Consider the following 22068-nt stretch of genomic DNA (forward strand, 5'->3'; position numbering starts at 1 on the left):
ACATACACTCATTTTAATATCAGACAAAAATAACCCCAATAAACACACATTGCAAGGAAGCTTTCAATCATTAAGGGTAAAAAAGCTATCCAAATCAACCTGGTCCTATCTGAAAATCTAATTGCCCCCAAAATCTAACACATTATACCACTCATGGCGGCAGCAACTTCCATACAGTGTTTCAATCATGTACAGCCTCTTTAAGCTCAAGTACATTTTGGTTGTGCAGCAGGACCATTATCTGAAGCAAATCAGCAACTAGTCCTCAAAATAAATGCGTTGGATTGGCTTAAAGTCGAGACCTAAATCTGATTAAAGTTCATTAAGATCACAGACTGATGGCTGGACTTTCTCCTTCAGGATTTTTTTTATTAGCGCTGAGAATTCATGGTTCCATCAATTACAATCAGTTGTCCACGTTCTGAAGCAGTCCTAGACTAATATACTGTGGCCACCATGTTTGACAGTGGCTACAATATGTCCTTTTCCTGAAAAGCTTCTAGTTTTATGCCAGATGTAACGGGAAGCCGACCTTACACGAGGTTCACCTTTGTCTCATCGCTTTTGTGACCTTCTGCAGGAGTTGCTGATGTACTTTTTAAATAACTTTGGTAAACCAGCAACTACTTGGAAGGTTAATCACTGTTTGATGTAGCTAATGGCTCTCATTGTGGTTTTCTGAAGTCCCAAAGGCTTAGAAACGGAGCTATAACCCCTTTCCCTACTGAAAAACGTACAATACGTAGGTTTTTAATCTGTTTTTTAATTTCTTTGGATTAGGTCATGATGTGTTGCTTTTTAAGATATTTTTAAAAGCCTACTTTGTGTTGTCAGACGGGTTCTATTTAAGCGATTTCTTGATTCTAAGGGGGCATTTATTTTATCACAGAGGAGCAGGTAGTGATGGATAGATTTGTTTTCTTAAAACCAGCATATGAAAACTGCATACTTATTAACTTTTCTGATATTCACATTTGTTTTATGATCTAAAACTTTTAGGTTTGTAAAGGGTCAAATACTTTTTGCCCAGCACTGCATGGTCCATACAGTTAAAATATCACACAAGATGTGTTAGAAACACAACAAAGAGGAAAAACGAGAGAAATTCAAGTTCAGGTGTTGTTTAATATTTGCAACTCTTTTTATTCTCAAGTTGACCAAGATGGGACAGGGGGATTATAGTAATTGCAAACATTTTGCTTCAAAATATGGATTATTAGTATTATTATTACATTTGACTTTGGGGTAGATAAAAGGAGCACAATTTAAGAGCAGAAGAAGGGATTTACATACGTACAGTACAGGTAGAAGCATAGCACCATTTTACACTGAATACTGGTGTTCTTAGCTTTGTGTCTGTGTACAGTATTATACTAGAACTACGCTCTTAACCAAACGGTGGTTTTGAAAAAATAAAAAGTGATAGCTGTATCTGTGTGGGAAGACGGGGAGAAAGGGAGCGTGGCTGTCCTGTCAATGCTATCGCCCATCAGCTATCCAAGGCCTCCATTTTTTCTACAGCTTTTTTCTTTTTCTAAAACCTCCCAGTTCACATGTCATACATACATAATTCCTAACCAAAATCCCAAAAACTAAACATTTATAATGGTGAAACATTCAGACCTAGTTGACATTAACAATGAAAAGACAGTAATGATTGTTTTTCGGATTCTTTAGGTGGAACCTAGTGATTGATGAGCTCTCTTTCATTCCCCTCCTTTTCCTTCATAAGAAAGCCAGTCAAACATTCTCTGGAATCAAAATGCACAACATCCATTAGTCTTTAAGAAACACCTTTACATTCTTTGGGCTGGGTATCAGTGTCACAAACTAGATCCGTTTACACACATTCACACACTATAGTCTATAGAGGCTCTTTGTCGTCATGGGTGGAGGACCTTTGCTGCTCAAATGATCTACTTCTGTTTTTGTTAGTATTTATCATCTGACTGGAGTTTTTTTTTTTTTTTGGTGATGTCAGCATCTTCTTTGAAACTCCACAGTTAAACCAGTTGCCTATTTTCCCCACACCTCTTCAGTCATACGTTTTATATGAAAATATACTGGGTTACAGTGAAAGTCACCATACATACAAAGTCTCTCTCAACACATTATCAACTTGGAGCCGTCTCTCATGCAGGCTCGCGACAACACGGACGACACTTCTTTATACTGCAACGCAAGAACTGATTGGCTATGTCCAGGGGGGAAGCAAATACTGTGAACCCCTCCCCCTCGACTGATACAAGAAGTAGGATCAAGGAACGAAGATGCTATATTTATACACACACACAGACACACACACACCAGCTTCTCCAAAGCAAAACAACACACTCTAGATACTCCTTTGCCAATAACTATACGCTCCTTCGCTCCGAGGCTTTTTTTTCTCCATTTGATATGGCTTATCGCTTTAGTACACTCAAGCTGAGCCAAAAATCCTTTATGCATGGACCCGGGCCCAGTCCTGGTTTCAACTGCCATTTGAGAACTGAGATACAAGTGGAGTGGACTGCATGAGGGCTTCTGAGGCCTATGAAGACAAGGAAGGATGAAACACTAATGACAGAGTAGACCATTAGTTGTTAAAAAAATTCTGGTTTGTTTTTGTGGTAAATTCAGTCAATTAAAAATGAGGGTCATAGTTAGGGTTTTTCCTGCCACTGTAATTCCAAAACTCACTCTTTAACTATTAATGTTCCCGTCCATGGTAGGCATGGGCCGTTTAAGGATTCAAGGTATGCCAAGAAACTTTAAAACCCCTAAAATCTTCTGGTCATCATGTTCCTAAGATTTAAAGACCTTTTAAAGTGATGCAATGACCAGAGCTTTCTAAGACTTTCCACAGCATAGAGCAGTGCAAATATGCCCCTCCCCCACATGCTGCTGTGCAGTGCCCATCAGCTGGCTGAAAGACAAGCATTTTACTTTGTAATCAATTACAAAAATGACAAATTTGACGGTTTCTGGTGGTGAAAAATATGGACACTAATGGTGTAGAAACTAAAGGAGCTTCATCTTTCACTCTTATAAAAGATAACACTATTCCAAAGCAACAGTTGGCCAGCTATAAGCTGCGTGATTGTAAAGGAGCGGAATGCAGGCTAGCTACTGGTGCATACACCCTGACTAATTAGCCAGATAATACCAGCTTGTCGTACTCTCAGTGTTCAGCTATAAAGATCAGAATGGCAAAACAGTATAATATTCTGTGCATAAAGAAATGGAAAAGTCAATAGTCTTAAAATACAACATTTTTTCAAAAGAAATACATTTCAATACTGAAACAAATTCCAGACTTTTCCAGGGACTGTGTAGCAACTTTGAGTCCTTTTTGTATTATCTTAAATTTCTAGATAAAATATGCTTTCCCATCATCAACGTTGTGATTTAGTTTAATTTCTGAAAAAGTATTCCAGGACCCCAAGTTGGGTCCCACCCCAACTTGGGCAAACCGCTGAAAGAAGAAACAATGTATCAATATATTGTTTTAGCTGCAGAACCAAGAATAGTTGTTTTTAAATAAAAACATTTAGTACATGTTAGACATTTTTGTTTTAGGTTGTGGTGTAAATATTGGGGTATTTTTACTTAAAATGATCATACAGTGAGAAGCTCATACCGGCCCATGCCTAGTCCATGTTTAAGCACTTGAATTCTGCACCGATAAAGAGGAAAAAAGAGAGCACTTGATTGAAATCAAGGTCACATTTTCCACTCAGATGCCGCACCCTTCATAACACAAGTTCCTCAGGTCTGTGAATCATCACTGTCTAATCCTTCCTGGTCTGGTTCCAGACTGAGGCAGAATCAAAAAATGAAAAACAAATCAGCTTTCCACATTCCTGAGAGGACAAGTACCATCCAGCAACTTCAAACCCTCATAAAGTTCAATATCGTAAGACAAGAAGGCCTAACAAACACGCCCACTACAATATACGTTCGCACCGAGTCATGCACATGAGGATTGTATTATCAAAACGCACATTAGCTCACGGAATCACACACAGATTACAAATAAAAAAAAAATGTTTTATCAGTGGTATTTCTTTACACAACCACATTAAGTGCTGAAGTTGTCGGGAGGCTGAGGATATACTGTTTGTCACGTATAGGGCTCTCTGACTGGTAAAAAATAATCCCTACAATATACATATGCATGGATGCTGTTATCAGGGGTAATAGCTTTTTGGAAAATATACAAATTTGACTAATATATATATATATATATATATATATATATATATGAATATTGTAATTTGAAATTAAAAAAACAACTAAATTCTCTATGTTATTGGCACTTGGAATCAATACACCCGTTATACGTACAGTAATCATCCTGCAATAGTTCAGTTAAACTGTAATCTAGTTTCTTCTAACTTCTTGTTAAACAATTTGTAATTACAAAGGTAAAAGGATCCATTTTTGTCCTGGAGACACAGTGTTTAAAAGTAGTTTCTACAAAACAATTAAATTAAATTAAACCACCCACGCCCAATCCTTCCTATTTTTCTTTTCATTTTTTTAACACACCAAGAGACTTTAAAGCCTTGTTCTGGACTTGTTTTTTCTTTTTCAAGAGAACTTGGAGGGGGTCTTAGAGAGCACATCGTTGCTCTGTGTTTGACCAGAAACCACAAAAAGTAAAAATTCTGTTTCCAAAAGCAACTAAGAAAAGCGTACAGTTATTCTTTCCATGCAGTCATATAAAATACTATGGTTCTGTTTTCTGTTAGGCTATACTTGGATATTTACAGGTTTTTGTTTTATCATACAGTAAATCTGTACAGTCAGTTCACTTTGAGACTTCCAAAAAAAAAAAGGTCCATTATCGTCGGCATAAGGTATTTTTATTTTTTCTTCTTACTTTCAAAGTCTCCTCGGAGACTGAGGCTCCCTCATGAGTTGACCTCTGAAGAGGAAAACAGGAACTTTCTTCTGCCTTGCCGTGGTGATGGCTCTTACCAAGTTCCTTATGAACTCGGAGCTTTTCCTCTTTCCTAGAAGTAATAGCTCTTAAATCAAGGAAGGGAAGGCGGTCATTTTTTTGGAGGGTAGATGAGGTCGGTGACATCCAGAAGACCTACACAACCATATACAGCAGTTTCTACAGCTGTCCACCAAGAGTCATTGCTGCTGGTTGTTGACACTGTCAGTCCTGTGTGATGATGAGGCTTTCTGCTGTTTCTGCGGCTGCATTTTCAGCTGCTGCTGGTGCCTCTGATGATGAGATTGTTGCTGCTGCAGCTGCTTTTGTTGCCTTTGCTGCAGGTGTTGTTGTTGATGATGTTGATGTTGTTGTTGCTGCTGCTGCTGCTGTGGAAGTGTTGCCTGGGTAAAAGTTCCCTGCTGCTGGAGAGGAAACGCTGCCTGCAGAATCAGCTGAGTAGACTGGTTACTGTGAAGAAGACGAGTGCCCTAGCAGCAAAAAAAGACATCCAAAAGTCATCCAACAATTCATTAAAATCTAAGTGACAAATCTGGTAAGTTCGTAGGTCTCCTTTCTTCACATATCATTTAAATATTCAAGTCAGTGGTGCACCTGTGGTACTATACTTTTCGATCAAACCAGTTCCAGTGCTTAACCGGTGCTAATGTTTACTAAGCTCCAGATCTTTTGAGTTGGCCCTAGCATGCTTTCGTCAGAAGCTAGGGGTGGCATCCTGGGAACAGCAGCAAATCAAAACTGGGGCGTGGCTCTGTGTTGAAAAACAAAACTGGTAGTTTTACAGAACCAGTTCAGAACAGGCTAACACATGAGTGCTGCGTAAAGCTCTGCAGCCGATGGTCTCCTGCACCAGTCAGGAGACCATCAAGCAACTGGGCTTATTTGTATAGGTCTGTCAGTTCTGCACTTACGTCTGATCCTTTTCATATTTTTTTTGTTGTTGCAAAAAAAATAAATAAATAAACAAATTACATAAAACACACTGAAGTATCAGTTTTGCTCCAGGTGCTTAAGAGCACTTTTTAAACTGCTCATGAAGGCAAACAGACAGCGAACAATGTGGTGCAAAATAAACGAACACAATGCCTTTAAATAGGCTCACTCTGCCCTCTTCTTTTACCTGCAGGAACTGCTGTTGCTGCTGCCCCTGCTGGTTGTTTTGTGCCACTACAGCTGTTTGGTTTTGGCCATCGGGCTGACCTTGAGATGATTGGGCTGGTTGTAGAGTCAGGGTCTGGGTCTGTCCCCCCTGCTGGGGTGACAGTGAAAAAAGGATACATTTCATGCTTTTTACATCAGGATACTTACAGATGTAGACATATTTATTGACACCCCTGGTAAAGATGTGTAAGAAGCCCTTAAAATAAATTCGGTTTTTATTGCAATTAAATATTTCTCCAAGTAAAGGCCGGATATTACAATCAAGCCATTAATTTGAGTGATGTTTTGCAGTGATAGGAGAATACTAACTGAAGACAACATGCTGTCCTGTTGGAAAAAAGGGGCTCGTACAACGTATTAAATTAAAAGCCAATAAATGAGTTAAAAACAATTAATTATTATTAACAGGATAGTCTCCCCACTTAATAAATGTTTCTTTGGTTTTATTTTTTTTTATTTTCAGGGTGAGTATCTACTGCAGTAAAAGATGACTTTATTTTGAATGTCTTTACACATTTTCACAGAGATTGCCAACACATTTTCCTGTGATCAGAAGACAGATACAGAACCACCAGTCTCAACTGAATGTTATGTTTACCTGCTGGCCACCGAAGGGATTGTATGCTGTAACAACCTGCCCCATAAACATAGAGGTGGGCACCATGACGGCACCACATGCATGCATTGGAGTCGTCACCAGCTTGGTTACGAGCTGCTGCCCTGCTGGGAATCTGGAAGGAAAAAATAATACATCAGGGTCAGTCTGTCATCATCAGTAACACCATAAATCACTAAAAGCTATGGTTAGGACTGCTATACTGATGACTACAAATAAACTGACAGGGAATAAAGCTCGTCTTTTGTCTGCTTACCGGATCTGTCGGTCCTGTGTAAAGGTGGCCACGGTGGCGCCTTGCTGCGTGTTGTTCTGCGGGAGGCTAGTGCTGATCTGCAGCACGTTTGGTTGTCCTGGTTGGGAAATCATCATGGTGTTGTACAGCGGGGCAGCTACAGACCCCTGGGACTGGGACTGAGCCTGGGCTCACAACATGGATATATAACATAGAGGGGTTACATCAATTTCTTTATTCTAAAGCAAATCACCCTAAACACACCACCCCCACAGTAACACAGGGCGGTGGCAGCATCATGCTTTGGGGATGCTGACCTTAAAGATCGGCCTTATTAATAATCCAGTTAGAATCATAGTAATGCTATAAAACATTGAGAGATTTTAATCTGAACCTTCCAAAACGGGGCAGCATAAGAAGTGTCTATCTGTGTGTTACCCACCTGTGTGAGTGTGTTGGTCTGCTGCTGTAAGCTTTGTTGAGGAGGAGGAGCTTGCTGCTGAACAGTGAGCTGTTGAGATCCCGAATGAACGGGGTTCACTGAGGGTTGTTGGACCTGACCAGTCAGCGTAGCTGCTTGTTGGACTGACCCCACCTGTGGGAGCTGTACGTTCATCGGTCCACTCTGCTGCTGCTGTTGTTGCAGCAACATCTAATGGAGACATCAAAATGTCAGAGCAAAGTGGAAGTAGAAAAACTTCATCTGCGTGACTTTTTGGTATTTTGTTGCTGTATGATCAAATATATTTACAAATACAAATAAATCTACAGGGTACAGATTCAGGTAATGATAGTCACTTATTACAATTTATTCAGAAGAAAAGAAAACAATACAATACAATAAGGCAAGATTACATCCCTCTCTTTAGGAATCAGTTACCCAGCCAGGTAAACTAAATCCAAACAGAGTGAAAACAAAGCAACCTGCTGGTCTAAAAAAAGAAGCAGACACTGTATTTCTGTTGTGTTCAAATGCTATTTTACAAATTTGGCAAATATTGGGAAAGATCCCTCAGAGCTACAGTTTTACACTAGTCTTCTGCAATTTTCCTTTGTTGTAAATCTTTATTATGGAATGAAGCCTTGACATTTTATTGAAGTTTGCCATCTATCCACCTAGCACTATAAAAGGCTTGCGTGGAATATAGCAAACCACTGGCAGCACTAAAATAAATATAATGCTCTACAGTAGAGAATGCCAACGCAGTGTGAACGATGTTTGTACTTTAGAGCCTACCTGTATGCCCTGTCCCTGCACTCTCTGCAGCTGATCCTGGATGTTCCTCAGCTCCTCCTGCTGCCGCTGGATGTTCGCCTGGATCGTTCGGGTTCTCTGCTCCAGCTGCTCCTTCAGGTGCTGCATGGCATTCACCTGTGCTGAGAACTCCATCACCGGCTTGAGAAGGCAAAGAAAACCACCATGAAGTAAAATAAAATTTAACAGAATGGGTCCTCTAACATACTACAGAAATCTTCAATTTGGGGATTCACCTGTTCCACTATAACTTAATCAGTTATCTACAAACCACTCAACAGACATGACCATTTTTCCTTTTCCTTTGTATTCTTCATGTTCTTTTCCTTCAGCACTGCTCAGTGTGACTTCCTGATCAACAGTGTTTGGAACCAACACAAAATGTCTTTTTCTAAATTTCCTCTAATATGAATGCGAAGTTGTATCAAATGTCATCAGATCATTCGGTCATGTATGCGCAAGTCGCTGAAACATTTTATGGATGTTTGCTGCCCCCTACTGTTTTAAAGTTCACAGTTCTTACCTGAACATTTGTCTGAGGCTGCTGTTGCTGCTGCTGTTGCTGCTGCTGTTGTTGCTGCTGTTGCTGAGTGATCATGCCAGGATTTAAACTCTGTCCTGTGGTCTGAGAACTCATAGACTACATAGAATACAAAGAAGATTGATAAGAAACATATCAACTAAACTTTTTAATAGATCTAGTAAATTGATGCCATTGACAGGGCGTCCTTAGATTTTTTTTTACCAATTTGAATAATAAACTGAACTTGACTGAATGTTTAATAACTTTGATCAAATATAAATTTTTATTGAATCAGTGGTTTTGAATCAGTTTCTATGATTGCACTGAGACGCCATTTGTTGTGAATCGGCAATATATAAATAAATTTAACTCAGCTGAATCTAGTTGGCTTTTTTAAGCCACTGTTTTGACATTTCATCTTCCACAACAATTGGGGCACATTCACTCCTATGGACATTTCTGGGACATACAGTACAGACCAAAAGTTTGGACACACCTTCTCATTCAAAGTGTTTTCTTTATTTTCGTGACTATGAATATTGTAGCTTCAGACTGAAGGCATCAAAACTATGAATTAACATGTGGAATTATATACTGAACAAAAAAGTGTGAAACAACTGAAAATATGTCTTATATTCTAGGTTCTTAAAAGTAGCCACCTTTTGCTTTGATTACTGCTCCACACACTCTTGGTATTCTGTTGATGAGCTTCAAGAGGTAGTCACCTGAAATGGTTTTCTAACAGTCTTGAAGGAGTTCCCAGAGATGCTTTGCACTTGTTGGCCCTTTTGCCTTCACTCTGAGGTCCAGTTCACCCCAAACCATCTCGATTGGGTTCAGGTTCGGTGACTGTGGAGGTCAGGTCATCTGGCGCAGCACCCCATCACTCTCCTTCTTGGTCAAATAGCCCTTACACAGCCTGGAGGTGTGTTTGGGGTCATTGTCCTGTTGAAAAATAAATGATGGTCCAACTAAACGCAAACTGGATGGAATAGCATGCTGCTGCAAGATGCTGTGGTAGCCATGCTGGTTCAGTATGCCTTCAATTTTGAATAAATCCCCAACAGTGTCACCAGCAAAGCACCCCCACACCATTACACCTCCTCCTCCATGCTTCATGGTGGGAACCAGGCATGTAGAGTCCATCCGTTCACCTCTTCTGCGCCGCACAAAGACACGGTGGTTGGAACCAAAGATCTCAAACTTGGACTCATCAGACCAAAGCACAGAAATCCACTGGTCTAATGTCCATTCCTTGTGTTCTTTAGCCCAAACGAGTCTCTTCTGCTTGTTGCCTGTCCTCAGCAGTGGTTTCCTAGCAGCTATTTTACCATGAAGGCCTGATTCACACAGTCTCCCCTTAACAGTTGTTCTAGAGATGTGTCTGCTGCTAGAACTCTGTGTGGCATTGACCTGTTCTCTAATCTGAGCTGCTGTTAACCTGCGATTTCTGAGGCTGGTGACTCGGATGAACTTATCGTCCGCAGCAGAGGTGACTCTTGGTCTTCCTTTCCTGGGCCGGTCCTCATGTGAGCCAGTTTCTTCGTAGCGCTTGATGGTTTTTGCGACTGCACTTGGGGACACTTTTAAAGTTTTCCCAATTGTTCGACTGACTGACCTTCATTTCTAAAAGTAATGATGGCCACTCGTTTTTCTTTACTTAGCTGCTTTTTTCTTAAAATAATATAAATTCTAACAGTCTATTCAGTAGGACTATCAGCTGTGTACTGTATCCACCTCCTGCACAACACAACTGATGGTCCCAACCCCATTTATAAGGCTTAAAAGCCCACTTATTAAACCTGACAGGGCACACCTGTGAAGTGAAAACATTTCAGGTGACTACCTCTTGAAGCTCATCAACAGAATACCAAGAGTGTGTGGAGCAGTAATCAAAGCAAAAGGTGGTTACTTTTAAGAACCTAGATTATAAGACATATTTTCAGTTGTTTCACACTTTTTTGTTCAGTATATAATTCCACATGTGTTAATTCATAGTTTTGATGCCTTCAGTGTGAAGCTACAATATTCATAGTCATGAAAATAAAGAAAACTCTTTGAATGAGAAGGTGTGTCCAAACTTTTGGTTTGTACTGTACATAATCATTTGGTTATCTGTATTAAGCTCACATAATAAATGTGTTAACACTGGTAAATTGCTTTAACACAGTGTTCTAAAGAAAGTAGAAAAACCCACCCATTGACCCGTGTAGTAATTTTTTAAATATGTAGTTAAGGTTTTGATCACTTGCATTGCTAGATTCTTTGCAAAGTCTGTGCTCTATGTAGGCTTCAGCCTACATAGAAACAGAAACAACAACAACTTTTACACGAGATAGGAATAAAGTCTTGAAATACACATTTTCATAAATACTCTATTTTGCTTTTCCATATAAATCTTCATCTAATAAAATACTCAAAAGTAATTCATTACTTTTCCAGACCATGTAGAGGCTTAATCTTTAAAAGGGGAATTAGAATCTATTGCCCGATTCAGAATTAAGCAGAAAATGTACATAACACACATATTCAAGCCTCTACTTCTCATTAGCAACTCTATCCATGCTCTTCCCTCACTGTACAACACTGACATCACGTTTCTCTCCATACAAGTGGTTAAAATTCCTTCTGCAAAAAGAGGAAAAAACATCCAGTTGGATTAAAAGTCATTATTTTCACCAATCCTCTCCCACCTGGCTGCTGATGGATGAGCGTCGCTGAGATGTCATCTCCACTGTAGAGGCCACGGACTGCCGAGGAGGCGTGGCCATGTCCATGTGTAGCTTGGGAGCTGTTGCTGCAGAAACAAAACCACTGGTGACCCTGCTGATCCTAACGAAAAGCTTTTAAATTTAAGGCAGCAATGTTGCAGATTCTTTCAGGTACTGTGGGTGAGGTTTTAACTCGTTGACATAAAGCGTGTTTTAACCATAAGCGTGTAGATCTCCTTACAGGTGCAAGTGTTGTCCGAGACATGTGACGAGGACTTCCGGGAGCTTCGAGAAGACGTCGAGGATGTTCGGCTGCGGTCGAACCGTTCCAGAGCTTCCTTCAAGCTGGACGTGTTCAGCTGTGACTCCGAACCAGAGTCCTGACTCTACAAATGAAAGAAATGACAACAAAGATTTCTTCACATCAATCCAACTAGATGCGAAGAAAATGAAAGATCTGACCTGACTGAATCCATGTCTACATGTTGTAAAACAACCGCCTCAAAAAGAGCATACATAACCAGGTTGGAATTTGTTTTTGCTGCACAGATGCTGTCAAAATTAGATTTTTCAGAACATAATCAAGAGCACATAAACCACAGCCGCTGAACAGACAGGTGTCAGGGGGACAAGTGTTTTTTTGTTTTTTTTTTTAGAACTGGAAGAAATATACTGATGTTTACTTGCCTTTTTAAATTTGCTTTAAAGAGGCACGCTTCAGTGAGAGGTTACTCAGTCTACAATGATTCAGTGAGGCCGAACAGATGACGAAGGCTCCAGGTTAAAGTGTTATCCAATGCATTAACAGTGGTAAAAAATTAAAACTGTAACTAGGAAACAAGGTGAGCCACAGCAAATTCCACAGCATGGAAGAAAGACTGCGTAATATTAGGAAAACATGCATTTTCAACATTTTTGTTGACCATTATGATGATATTGGAAGCAATGAACCCTCATTTCCCCACACTTCTTCTGTTTCACTTTGTTGCCACTACTTTTCATGAGCTTTTGGATCTTAAGCCACTCTTCCACACAGAACCCGAAATAACATGAAACGCCAAGAATTGCATAATTTTAGGATTCGTGAGCATTCTTGTAATTTTGCAAATATTCGGGTCCGATCTGTGACGCCCTAAGATTCAGTTACGACAAACGTACGATAGACAAAGATAAATCGTGAGATTTGGCTTGATTCACAAGAATAATAAGCTTTCAGAGCGATTTACGAGAATCTATTAAGAATATTGCACGAACTTTAGGAATCAGTCAACAAAATGTCGAATGCATCTAAGAATCAGGGACAGTTAAATTTGAATTCGTTACTATTCTTGACAATGCGAGGGATTTTCCATATAGATATAACAAAAAGTGATGAGGGACCAGCAGGAGTGAATGTTATTTAAATGAAGACTGTTGATATTTACAAGTTAAAATGTTCTAAGGGAAGTGATTGTTTTGCAAATTAAATGTAAAAACTAAAGTGCTGTGGTTGGACATATAATTTAATAAGAAACAATAAAATTAAAATAAAGGATTTTTACTTAGATTTTAATTTCTTATTTAAAAAAAAAACGTTTAGTTTATTTTCTAGTTTCAATTGTTTTTCCAAGGGCAGAAAAGCTATTTGGGCAGTTTTAGGGGGTACGGTGTCCCTGAGTGGTCAACATGAAACCCTAGTTGAGTTAAGAACAGATAAGAATGCCTACGAATCAATTAGGAATTGGTTACGATACCTAAGAATGACCTACAAATTCGTTAAGAATTAACTGAGATGTTTTGAGTTTGGGAGTTTTGCACAAATACTTTGAACGGCTGAGAACTTTTGCCAACTTATTCCAGATGGTTCAAGAACTGCAAGAACCCACTAAGACTAAAACACAAATCAGTTACGAATTCAGGAACTTATTACGATTCAACCATCTTAATAATAATAATAATACATTTTATTTAATAGGCGCCTTTCTGGCACTCAAGGTCACCTTACAATGAATACAAATCAATATTAAAAACAAATAAAAAATAATATAAAATATAAACACAGCGATCAAGCAGTTAAAATGTAACAGTGCGAAATAATCAAGTGCAGAAGGCACTTGATTATAAATCTATATGTCCATACAGTTAAGAGCTGACAGAAAGAAATGTTGCCACTAACATACAAATTCACAACACTTCTTGTATCAGGTAATAAAAGTATGCATGCATGTAACATTAGCAGTATTTATAGATACGGTCATGAAACCAATACAAGAAAAATAAGTCCTACAGCCAAACCGGTCAGTGTTTTTGGTTTACATTCATCATCAGATTATCACTAGTATCTCAGGATGGCCACTTCTTATCACAATAAGTTGATAAACACGATCCTGGTCTTTGCAACCCACCGGTACAAATTCAGAGCCACTACATGGCTTTAGTAACAAATATCCCAGTAATAATATGAAGCCTCCCTCTGCCTAAAGTGCTAGAGTGGAGTTGGTGGGTCATGTGGAACTCACCAGAACTTTATTCTCTGTAAATCAAAGCAGCAGCTTCAAGCCAGGAAAACTGGTGTGGCACCAGCACCGATTCTTCTTTAAGGGATTAAAGATCTTATTATGCTTAACCAAGGCTGCTGGTGGAACCAGTTCTTGACTCGTTCGACATAAAGCCATTTGATTTTTTCCATATCTAGAGAGCCAGCTTGGAGCAATGACATTGTGTCTCTGTAAACGTCTCATCCAGTAAATGTTCCCCTCCACTTTATTTGTGGAGGATCGCAGTGCAGAGACATTATAACTACACGGATCGCACCGTTTACTTCGGCATCCCTGCAAATAGATGCACTAATATCCACAGCTTGACTTATTAATGCTGTTTCAAATGCTGAACAACCCCAAACGGCTGATCTCCAATCTATTTAACATATGAGTTTCACTTTTGGACATGAGTGACATGTAGTATTAAACCGTTTTATAATATTCAAATATTTTAGATGTATCGTGATGACATGCCTCTAAGACTGTGGATGAACCACTGCAACTGGTGGCTGTGGTTTTCCTGGGTTACAGCCAGGTGTTTGCAGGTTGAAACACAGCTAACTGACGTACAATGCTGTGCAAAACTATTCACCTCCTTTAGCTTTTTCCCCATTTTCTTACATTTCAACCTGTAATTTCAATGTTTTTAACTGTATTTCATGTGATGAATCTGCACAAAATAGTCTAAATTGGTGAAGTGAAATGAGAAAAAAAAAAAAATATATATATATATATAAAAGCAAGAATAAAAAAAGAAGTGAGCCATAGAACTGCCACATCAAATCCACCATCTTCAAATGGAAAGCACATGGTACCACAGCAAACCTGCCAACAGAGGGCCACCAACCAGAACTCACAGACAAGGAGGGCATTAATCAAAGAGGCAGCACAGAATCCCTGTTCACAAGCGACAACCATCTAACAAGAAGGAGCTGGAGCACATTTGCCTTAAGGAAAGGGAGAAAATCCCAGTGGCAAGATGAGGCAAGCTCATAGAGACTCTTCCAAAGCACCTAGTAGCTGTCATTGTCCCAAAAGGTGGCTCTACAAAGTACTACCTTATAGGGGATTAAGCAGTTATTCACATTGGAGTTTTCTTTTATTTTGTCTCATTTGTTGTTTGCTTCACAATAAAAAAAATACATCTTCAAAACAGTATTTATGTTCTGTAAGCAATCCAATTTAATTCCAGGCTGTGAGGCAACAAAACATGAAAAATGGGATGATGAATACTTCTGCAAGTCACTGAGGTTCACTTCGTTCAAGATGAAACAGCAGCAGTGATAGAACATGAGCTCTAAAGTGCTGTAAAAATTAAATCAAATTATAGGAACCATATTAAGAGTTTTCTCCCAATGTATGAAACACAGCAACACAGCAATACCCGTATTCCCTACAAATTGCTGTCCACTGCCAGTCAGCTGGTTTAAAGGAGGCTGCTAATACACCTTTTTTCTTGCTGACAGAGCAGTTTGGAAAATCTGTTTGGAAATATTTCCAGCCACCAAAAAAATCGAAGCTTCAATATGCAGCCTACGAACATGCTGGCTACCTGAGCAGATAACCAAACTACAGCACAGTCATATTCTGCACAATAAGCACTAGAAAGTCATTACTAAACGTGGCAGATGATCATTTATAGTTATGTAGAAAAATAAAGTAAAATCTCTTAAACATATTAACAGTTGTTGGTTTTTGTTTTCAATAAAGCAGTTATATAGTGTAATACATTTCTGTAAGTACATGGACTAGAACAGCCCTATATATCAAATTGCAGGAGTCATCGTAGTATCAACGTGTGCAACATCAAAATTGTCAAGCATTGTTTAGATACAATTGCCTGCAAACTTCGCATACATGTTCATATCTATGGCTTGTTGGATGTAGACGTTTACAGCCCAGCTCGCACCTGGTTTATATTTTAAGAGGACAATTTGCTTAAGCTCACAAAGAGTGATGGGGAATCTGGGATGTAGGAAAAGAGTTATGAAAATAGCCCTAAAGCTGTGGTGTTTTTACTCCACGCCATCATACAGTCAGAACCTCAAACTGGCCCACATCTATTTACGGCACTGAATTAAGATCTTTTGGGTCAAAAAGGGCAGAATTTTCTTTCCATTTTTATTATATTATCAGTATTTTTAAAAAATTAAGTGGGGAATACATTATAGTTTTTCTTGAATAATATAGCTTCCATCCTCCAGAAACATCACACCTAATGTGGCTGAGAAAAATACAAATAAATATCTTAAAAACAGACCACTCCTAGAAGGGATGACTCACTTTATCAACAGCTGCCTCTGGATTGGACTCCTCAATTCCCAGCTCTCTGCGCTGTTCCGCCCTGACCTCGGCATAGCTGCAGATCAGGCATAAAAAAAGAGGATATCTTTATGGAGATGCAGAAATAGATCAGTTATGAACAATAAATGTTTATGAAACACTAATGATGAGATGAGAGCAGATAGAGGGGATTGTACCTGACCACTGTGTGTGTGCAGACAATAAACTCAGGTCTGGAGTTCCACTGATGATAGGTGATGTAGTAGTGCGTCTGCAGCCAGATCCACTGCTGACCTTTAGTCAGGAAGCGATAATAGCACGACTTCCCTTTTCCATACTGCATCACTGAGGAGAGGCATAGAGACAGGCAGAACAAAAAACGTAACAAAAAAGGGCAGCAATAAGGCCCCTGCATAGAATCTTGAATGAAGGAGAAAGTGTCAGGACTTACAGTGTTCATGACATTTGGCGAGGGTCTCCAGGTCATCCACATGGTAATAGTCATAACCTGATGTTCCTAGAACCTCAAAAGGCAGGTAGCCTATTATTGGTGGAGCTCTGAAAATAGACAAAAATTACACATCATGAGAACTAATGTATGACTCAACATAGCTCATCCCCAGTAAATGTTTTAGAAAATCAGCTATTACGTTTTCCTTGCTGTCCCTGCTCACCGTTTTTCCTTCCAGATACTTTCTGATTGAGTCGAGGAGAAAGATCTCCACTTGCAGTCCAGAGGAAAAGCAGCTGAGTTTTGTGTTCACGCATGCTAACCCCTCTCTAGACCATTTGCACGACTGCGCTGCGTGTGTGAAAATAGGTCAAGTCTGTTTTCATCTCTGCCAGCGCATATGTGCACGTGTGTGTGGTTGTGTTTGTGCTATGGTTATAAAGAGGTGAAAAGGGATTATTTTTGTCATCTTTCTCCCTGGAGCAAAACCTTTATTATAATATAAAATCAAAAGGCCCAGATAGCAAGCTTGGATTTTAGTAGTGACTTAAAAATGGACCACGGTGATAAATGTGCCTAAAATACAATCATTTATTGCCTGGATGCAACACTTGACACTTGTATATATTTAATGCTCTTTATTTCTTTCAAGAATGGCCCTGTGTGTCATTTTTCATCTTCTATCACGCTATAATGCTAAAACAAAAAAAAAGTAAAGGTCATGTTTCTTTATGATTGTTGTTTGGGAACAGTGAAAACCTTTGGTAAATTTGTTTAAATTCCCAGATGTTTGCCATATTTCTGCAGTCTAGCAGCAGCAGAATCAGTTTTGTTGTACAGTGATGTATAATGACAATAAGCAATGACATGCTATTCTGTGTTTTTGTCTCTCTCTTGTAAAACTTCCTTCTGGCCACAGCTGCTGTTTTGTTATTGAAACAATTTAATTACATGGCAATACAAGTGTTTTTAATTACTTTAGCAGAACATCTCACTCCCCACATAGAACCTTTTCTGCGGCTCTACACGGCAAATTCTAGCAACAGAGCACAAATGCGTGGCGTCGATGTAATTAACTAATAAACACACTAGTGTCCAACCAGTTCTTTGCTAAACTAATATTCCATACACTGATATTGCAGAGAATTTAGAGTTTGAAGAAGAAACAAATTTGAGCAAAGCTAATTCTTTAAAGCCTGAATCGTAACGGCCTGAAGCAGGGAAAAAAAAAAACAGCTAACCAAGGCTGTGAGCGATCCACCCAAGACGCTCATGAAAAGGGATAATGTTTTTAAAGTGAAAAGATTTGAGTGCCTGGAGTGATACTGATGTCTTCTAGTGTTAGCAGACCACTAGCTGGTTAATGAAGTAGAAGAGGAACAACAGATAGTCGCTGGGATCAGAGACGGTTCCCATTAGATAGTATTAGTTATTTTATCTCAGGCGGGTAAGATACTACACAGAACACTTAACTGATCAAGATATAAACACTGAAGCAGATGAGACAAAGCCTTTCCAAAAAACAGTTGTGTCAGAAGGGCAGCAAGAACCTCTATAAACCACCATGGTTGCTCACAAAGCAACCACTCCAGATATCCACATTATAAAATAACATGAACTGATACACGCAGAGCCATCATCTCACATCCAGATTATAAAGACACTCTGCTCACGGCATATCCCCGTCACACCTAATCGCCAGCTCGGCTGCCCTTGCCTCCTGTGGCAGTTCTGAGAAAATGCCACAGAGAAGACGGCATCCCAGGCCTAGCTTGAATGTCTTATTGAAAGAAGTCACAGATACTGGCATTAGTGACCAACTATTAAGGAAAATTCCAAGATGAAATTAAGAAAGAGTGGAAAAGTAGTAGAAACGCAGGTTTTGCAGGTTGAGGCGGAATGGAACGACCCGTCACAGAGCAACAGGTTGTTGCCGGACCAAAAAGCAATGCAGAAAAAGCAGAGGTCAGCAACCTGAACCTCGACTACACCATCGGCGGCACAGTTTTAAAATGAAAACCAGGTCAACATGTTTGCCAACTTGCAAACTTGGGCTGCAAGCTCATTTTTAGGTCAAACCAGTAGATTGGGGACAGAAAGTCAGCAGAGCTCTGGATGTTTATATCATTCAGGTTAGACAAATGTTGTCAATATTTTGCAATGGAGGACATGAAGTGGCCAGTTGTTTAGCTGTTTAAAAAGCTTTACAATCTGGTTTAGATCTGGTTAATTGTTCCCAGCATTTGCAACTCAAATGTCGCTGTGGGGGCTTTTCTTGAATGTACTGACCTAATGGGACCCATTAAGATCTAATGTAAACAATATTATTGCTCACAAGGTGTTAGAGACATTACATTTCACAAATGTTTCTGCATGCCCTAGAGAGCTTTTATTATAAATTCCTCCTTTGACCTAATTTCTGACAGCACAAGCCTGAACTGAAAATATTTTGGAAAGGAAGTTGCGAATGGAGGAGAGGAATTTCCCACTTAGAAGTACAGGGGTTGGACAATGAAACTGAAACTCCTGGTTTTAGACCACAATAATTTATTAGTATGGTGTAGGGCCTCCTTTTGCGGCCAATACAGCGTCAATTCATCTTGGGAATGACATATACAAGTCCTGCACAGTGGTCAGAGGGATTTTAGGCCATTCTTCTTGCAGGATAGTGGCCAGGTCACTACGTGATACTGGTGGAGGAAAACATTTCCTGACTCGCTCCTTCAAAACACCCCAAAGTGGCTCAATAATATTTAGATCTGGTGACTGTGCAGGCCATGGGAGATGTTCAACTTCACTTTCATGTTCATCAAACCAATCTTTCACCAGTCTTGCTGTGTGTATTGGTGCATTGTCATCCTGATACACGGCACCGCCTTCAGGATACAATGTTTGAACCATTGGATGCACATGGTCCTCAAGAATGGTTCGGTAGTCCTTGGCAGTGACGCGCCCATCTAGCACAAGTATTGGGCCAAGGGAATGCCATGATATGGCAGCTCAAACCATCACTGATCCACCCCCATGCTTCACTCTGGGCATGCAACAGTCTGGGTGGTACGCTTCTTTGGGGATTCTCCACATCGTAACTCTCCCGGATGTGGGGAAAATAGTAAAGGTGGACTCATCAGGGAACAATACATGTTTCACATTGTCCACAGCCCAAGATTTGTGCTCCTTGCACCATTGAAACCGACGTTTGGCATTGGCATGAGGGACCAAAGGTTTGGCTATAGCAGCCCGGCCGTGTATATTGACCCTGTGGAGCTCCTGACGGACAATTCTGGTGGAAACAGGAGAGTTGAGGTGCACATTTAATTCTGTTGGATGTGGTTCGTCCTTCTTGGTGGTATGCTGACATTACCCTGGATACCGTGGCTCTTGATACATCACAAAGACTTGCTGTCTTGGTCACAGATGCGCCAGCAAGACGTGCACCAACAATTTGTCCTCTTTTGAACTCTGGTATGTCACCCATAATGTTGTGTGCATTTCAATATTTTGAGCAAAACTGTGCTCTTACCCTGATAATTGAACCTTCACACTCTGCTCTTACTGGTGCAATGTGCAATCAATGAAGACTGGCTACCAGGCTGGTCCAATTTAGCCATGAAACCTCCCACACTAAAATGACAGGTGTTTCAGTTTCATTGTCCAACCCCTGTACTACAGAGTGTTTACCTATGGTCTAAGAAGAGGAATTTCCATTCTAGACTGTGCCTTGAGGTAAATTCTTCATTTGGCTCCTCGACGGTGCACATTTCCTGCAACCACAAAAACAAACATAAGAATCTGACCGGAAGTTAGTTGCGAGTAAAAAGAAGGATGGCTGAACCGTGTGCTCCTCTTGACGATACCTTAATGAACTGAGGTTTGGCCAAGCGAACAGTGGCTACAAAGCAGACCTGGTCATCGAAGGCAGGCTGTAGTGACCGCTGTAAAACTCCTGCCAGACCGTTTCTCGTAATGTTTGGAACTGCAACAAAGTAAGCTGTTTATTCTCACATTTACATGCAAAGGCTCTTGAATTTCTTTCTCCCACATTTTGTCAAGTACTGCATTGGAATCTAATATGATAAACCAACAAAAGGTGGTGCATACCTGTGGAACGGATGGAATTGACACACGGTGTAAAAACGTTTTTATGAATAAAATACTGGAAAGTGCTGCTTGTGTGCATAAGCAGACCCCCCTAAGTCAAAACTTTGCAGAAACACCTTTTACTACAGCTACAGCTGAAAGTCTTGCCGTATTTCTCCACCAGTTTGTCTAGAGAAACATTTGCACATTATTGGACATTCATTTTCTGTTGTCACAGATTCTCCTTTGGATTTTGGTGTGGACTTTGACTGGTCCATTTTAATACATGAATATGCTGAACCATTCTATCGTAGCTCTAAACTTTTATAAAGATGTTGTTCTGCTAGACGGTGAACATCTGCACTAGTCTCAACTCTTGTGCAGATTTATTTTCCAGGATTGCCCTGCATTTAGATCCATCCATCTTCCCATCAATTCTGACCGGCTTATCTGTCACTGGGGAAGAAAACTATACCCCACAACATGATGCTGCCGCCACCATGTTTTACCATGGAGATGGTGTGCTTAGGGCACAAACTGTATTTGTGTTCTGGGACAAAGAATCCTGCAGCAGGACTTCATCTGCTTTTCTTTTAACAGTGGCTTTCTTATTGCCACTTCTCCATAAAAGGCCAAATCTGCAGTGCACAGCTAATATCTGTCCTGTTGACAGATTCTCCCAACTGAGTTGTGGAGTTCTGCAGCTCCTCTAGAGTTACAATGGGCCTCTTGCCTCCTCCTCTGATTAATGCTCTCCTCGTCTGACCCCATCGTTTGATGGACGGCCATGTCTTGGTATGTTTTCAGCCACATGTTTGTAGATTTCTTTTTTGATTAAAAACCTTTTCCTTACACTTCACAATCAGGTGCAACTTTGTGTTCATCGATCATATAGAATATGTTGAAGTTTGAGGTTGTAACGTGACGAAATGTGGAAAAGTTCAAGAGGCATGAATACATTTACAAGGAACTGTATGATGTGCTTTGAATGGAATAACTACTGATAATATTGCTGCATAATAAAATAATTTATATTGGTCTGATTATAAATGGGTAAGACTGTAATGTGAAATTTCAGGCAACGTTGTTGAAGCATCCAGTATCAAATTAACTACGAGAAGAGAGACATACCGTTATTGAGGGATTTGAAGTTGCCGATAAACTTTACATATTCATAGACAGGGGGCTCTTTGGGGTCAATCGCCCCTCGCAGCATGTGACAGCAGAACTCTAGATGATTCTTAGCTGAAGAGACAGACACACACAAAGAGTTACTTACCTTACCA

General features: G+C 39.9%; 1 protein-coding gene across 11 annotated transcripts in view; it reads right to left on the reverse strand.

Annotated features, from left to right (window-relative positions):
• Nucleotides 1-1117: 1117 nt before the first annotated feature.
• Nucleotides 1118-22068, reverse strand: part of clockb (clock circadian regulator b) — a 31844-nt gene continuing 10893 nt past the window's right edge. For 10 of the 11 annotated variants that reach the window (XM_047366102.1, XM_047366095.1, XM_047366101.1 and 7 more), the window contains 15 exons: nt 21914-22027; nt 20560-20678; nt 20384-20466; nt 16703-16809; nt 16449-16596; nt 16252-16327; nt 11691-11835; nt 11432-11535; nt 8739-8855; nt 8198-8356; nt 7403-7612; nt 6982-7145; nt 6708-6840; nt 6069-6200; nt 1118-5418 (listed from right to left, as the gene is read on the reverse strand). In XM_047366102.1, the coding sequence (XP_047222058.1) occupies nt 5128-5418; nt 6069-6200; nt 6708-6840; nt 6982-7145; nt 7403-7612; nt 8198-8356; nt 8739-8855; nt 11432-11535; nt 11691-11835; nt 16252-16327; nt 16449-16596; nt 16703-16809; nt 20384-20466; nt 20560-20678; nt 21914-22027 (2102 nt within the window). In that variant the 3' untranslated portion in view covers nt 1118-5127. The remainder of the gene's footprint in view (nt 5419-6068; nt 6201-6707; nt 6841-6981; nt 7146-7402; nt 7613-8197; nt 8357-8738; nt 8856-11431; nt 11536-11690; nt 11836-16251; nt 16328-16448; nt 16597-16702; nt 16810-20383; nt 20467-20559; nt 20679-21913; nt 22028-22068) is intronic. The other variant, XM_047366106.1, reaches the window with a different exon arrangement.

This window comes from Girardinichthys multiradiatus, chromosome 5, assembly GCF_021462225.1.
Source record: "Girardinichthys multiradiatus isolate DD_20200921_A chromosome 5, DD_fGirMul_XY1, whole genome shotgun sequence".
NCBI lineage: Eukaryota > Metazoa > Chordata > Actinopteri > Cyprinodontiformes > Goodeidae > Girardinichthys > Girardinichthys multiradiatus.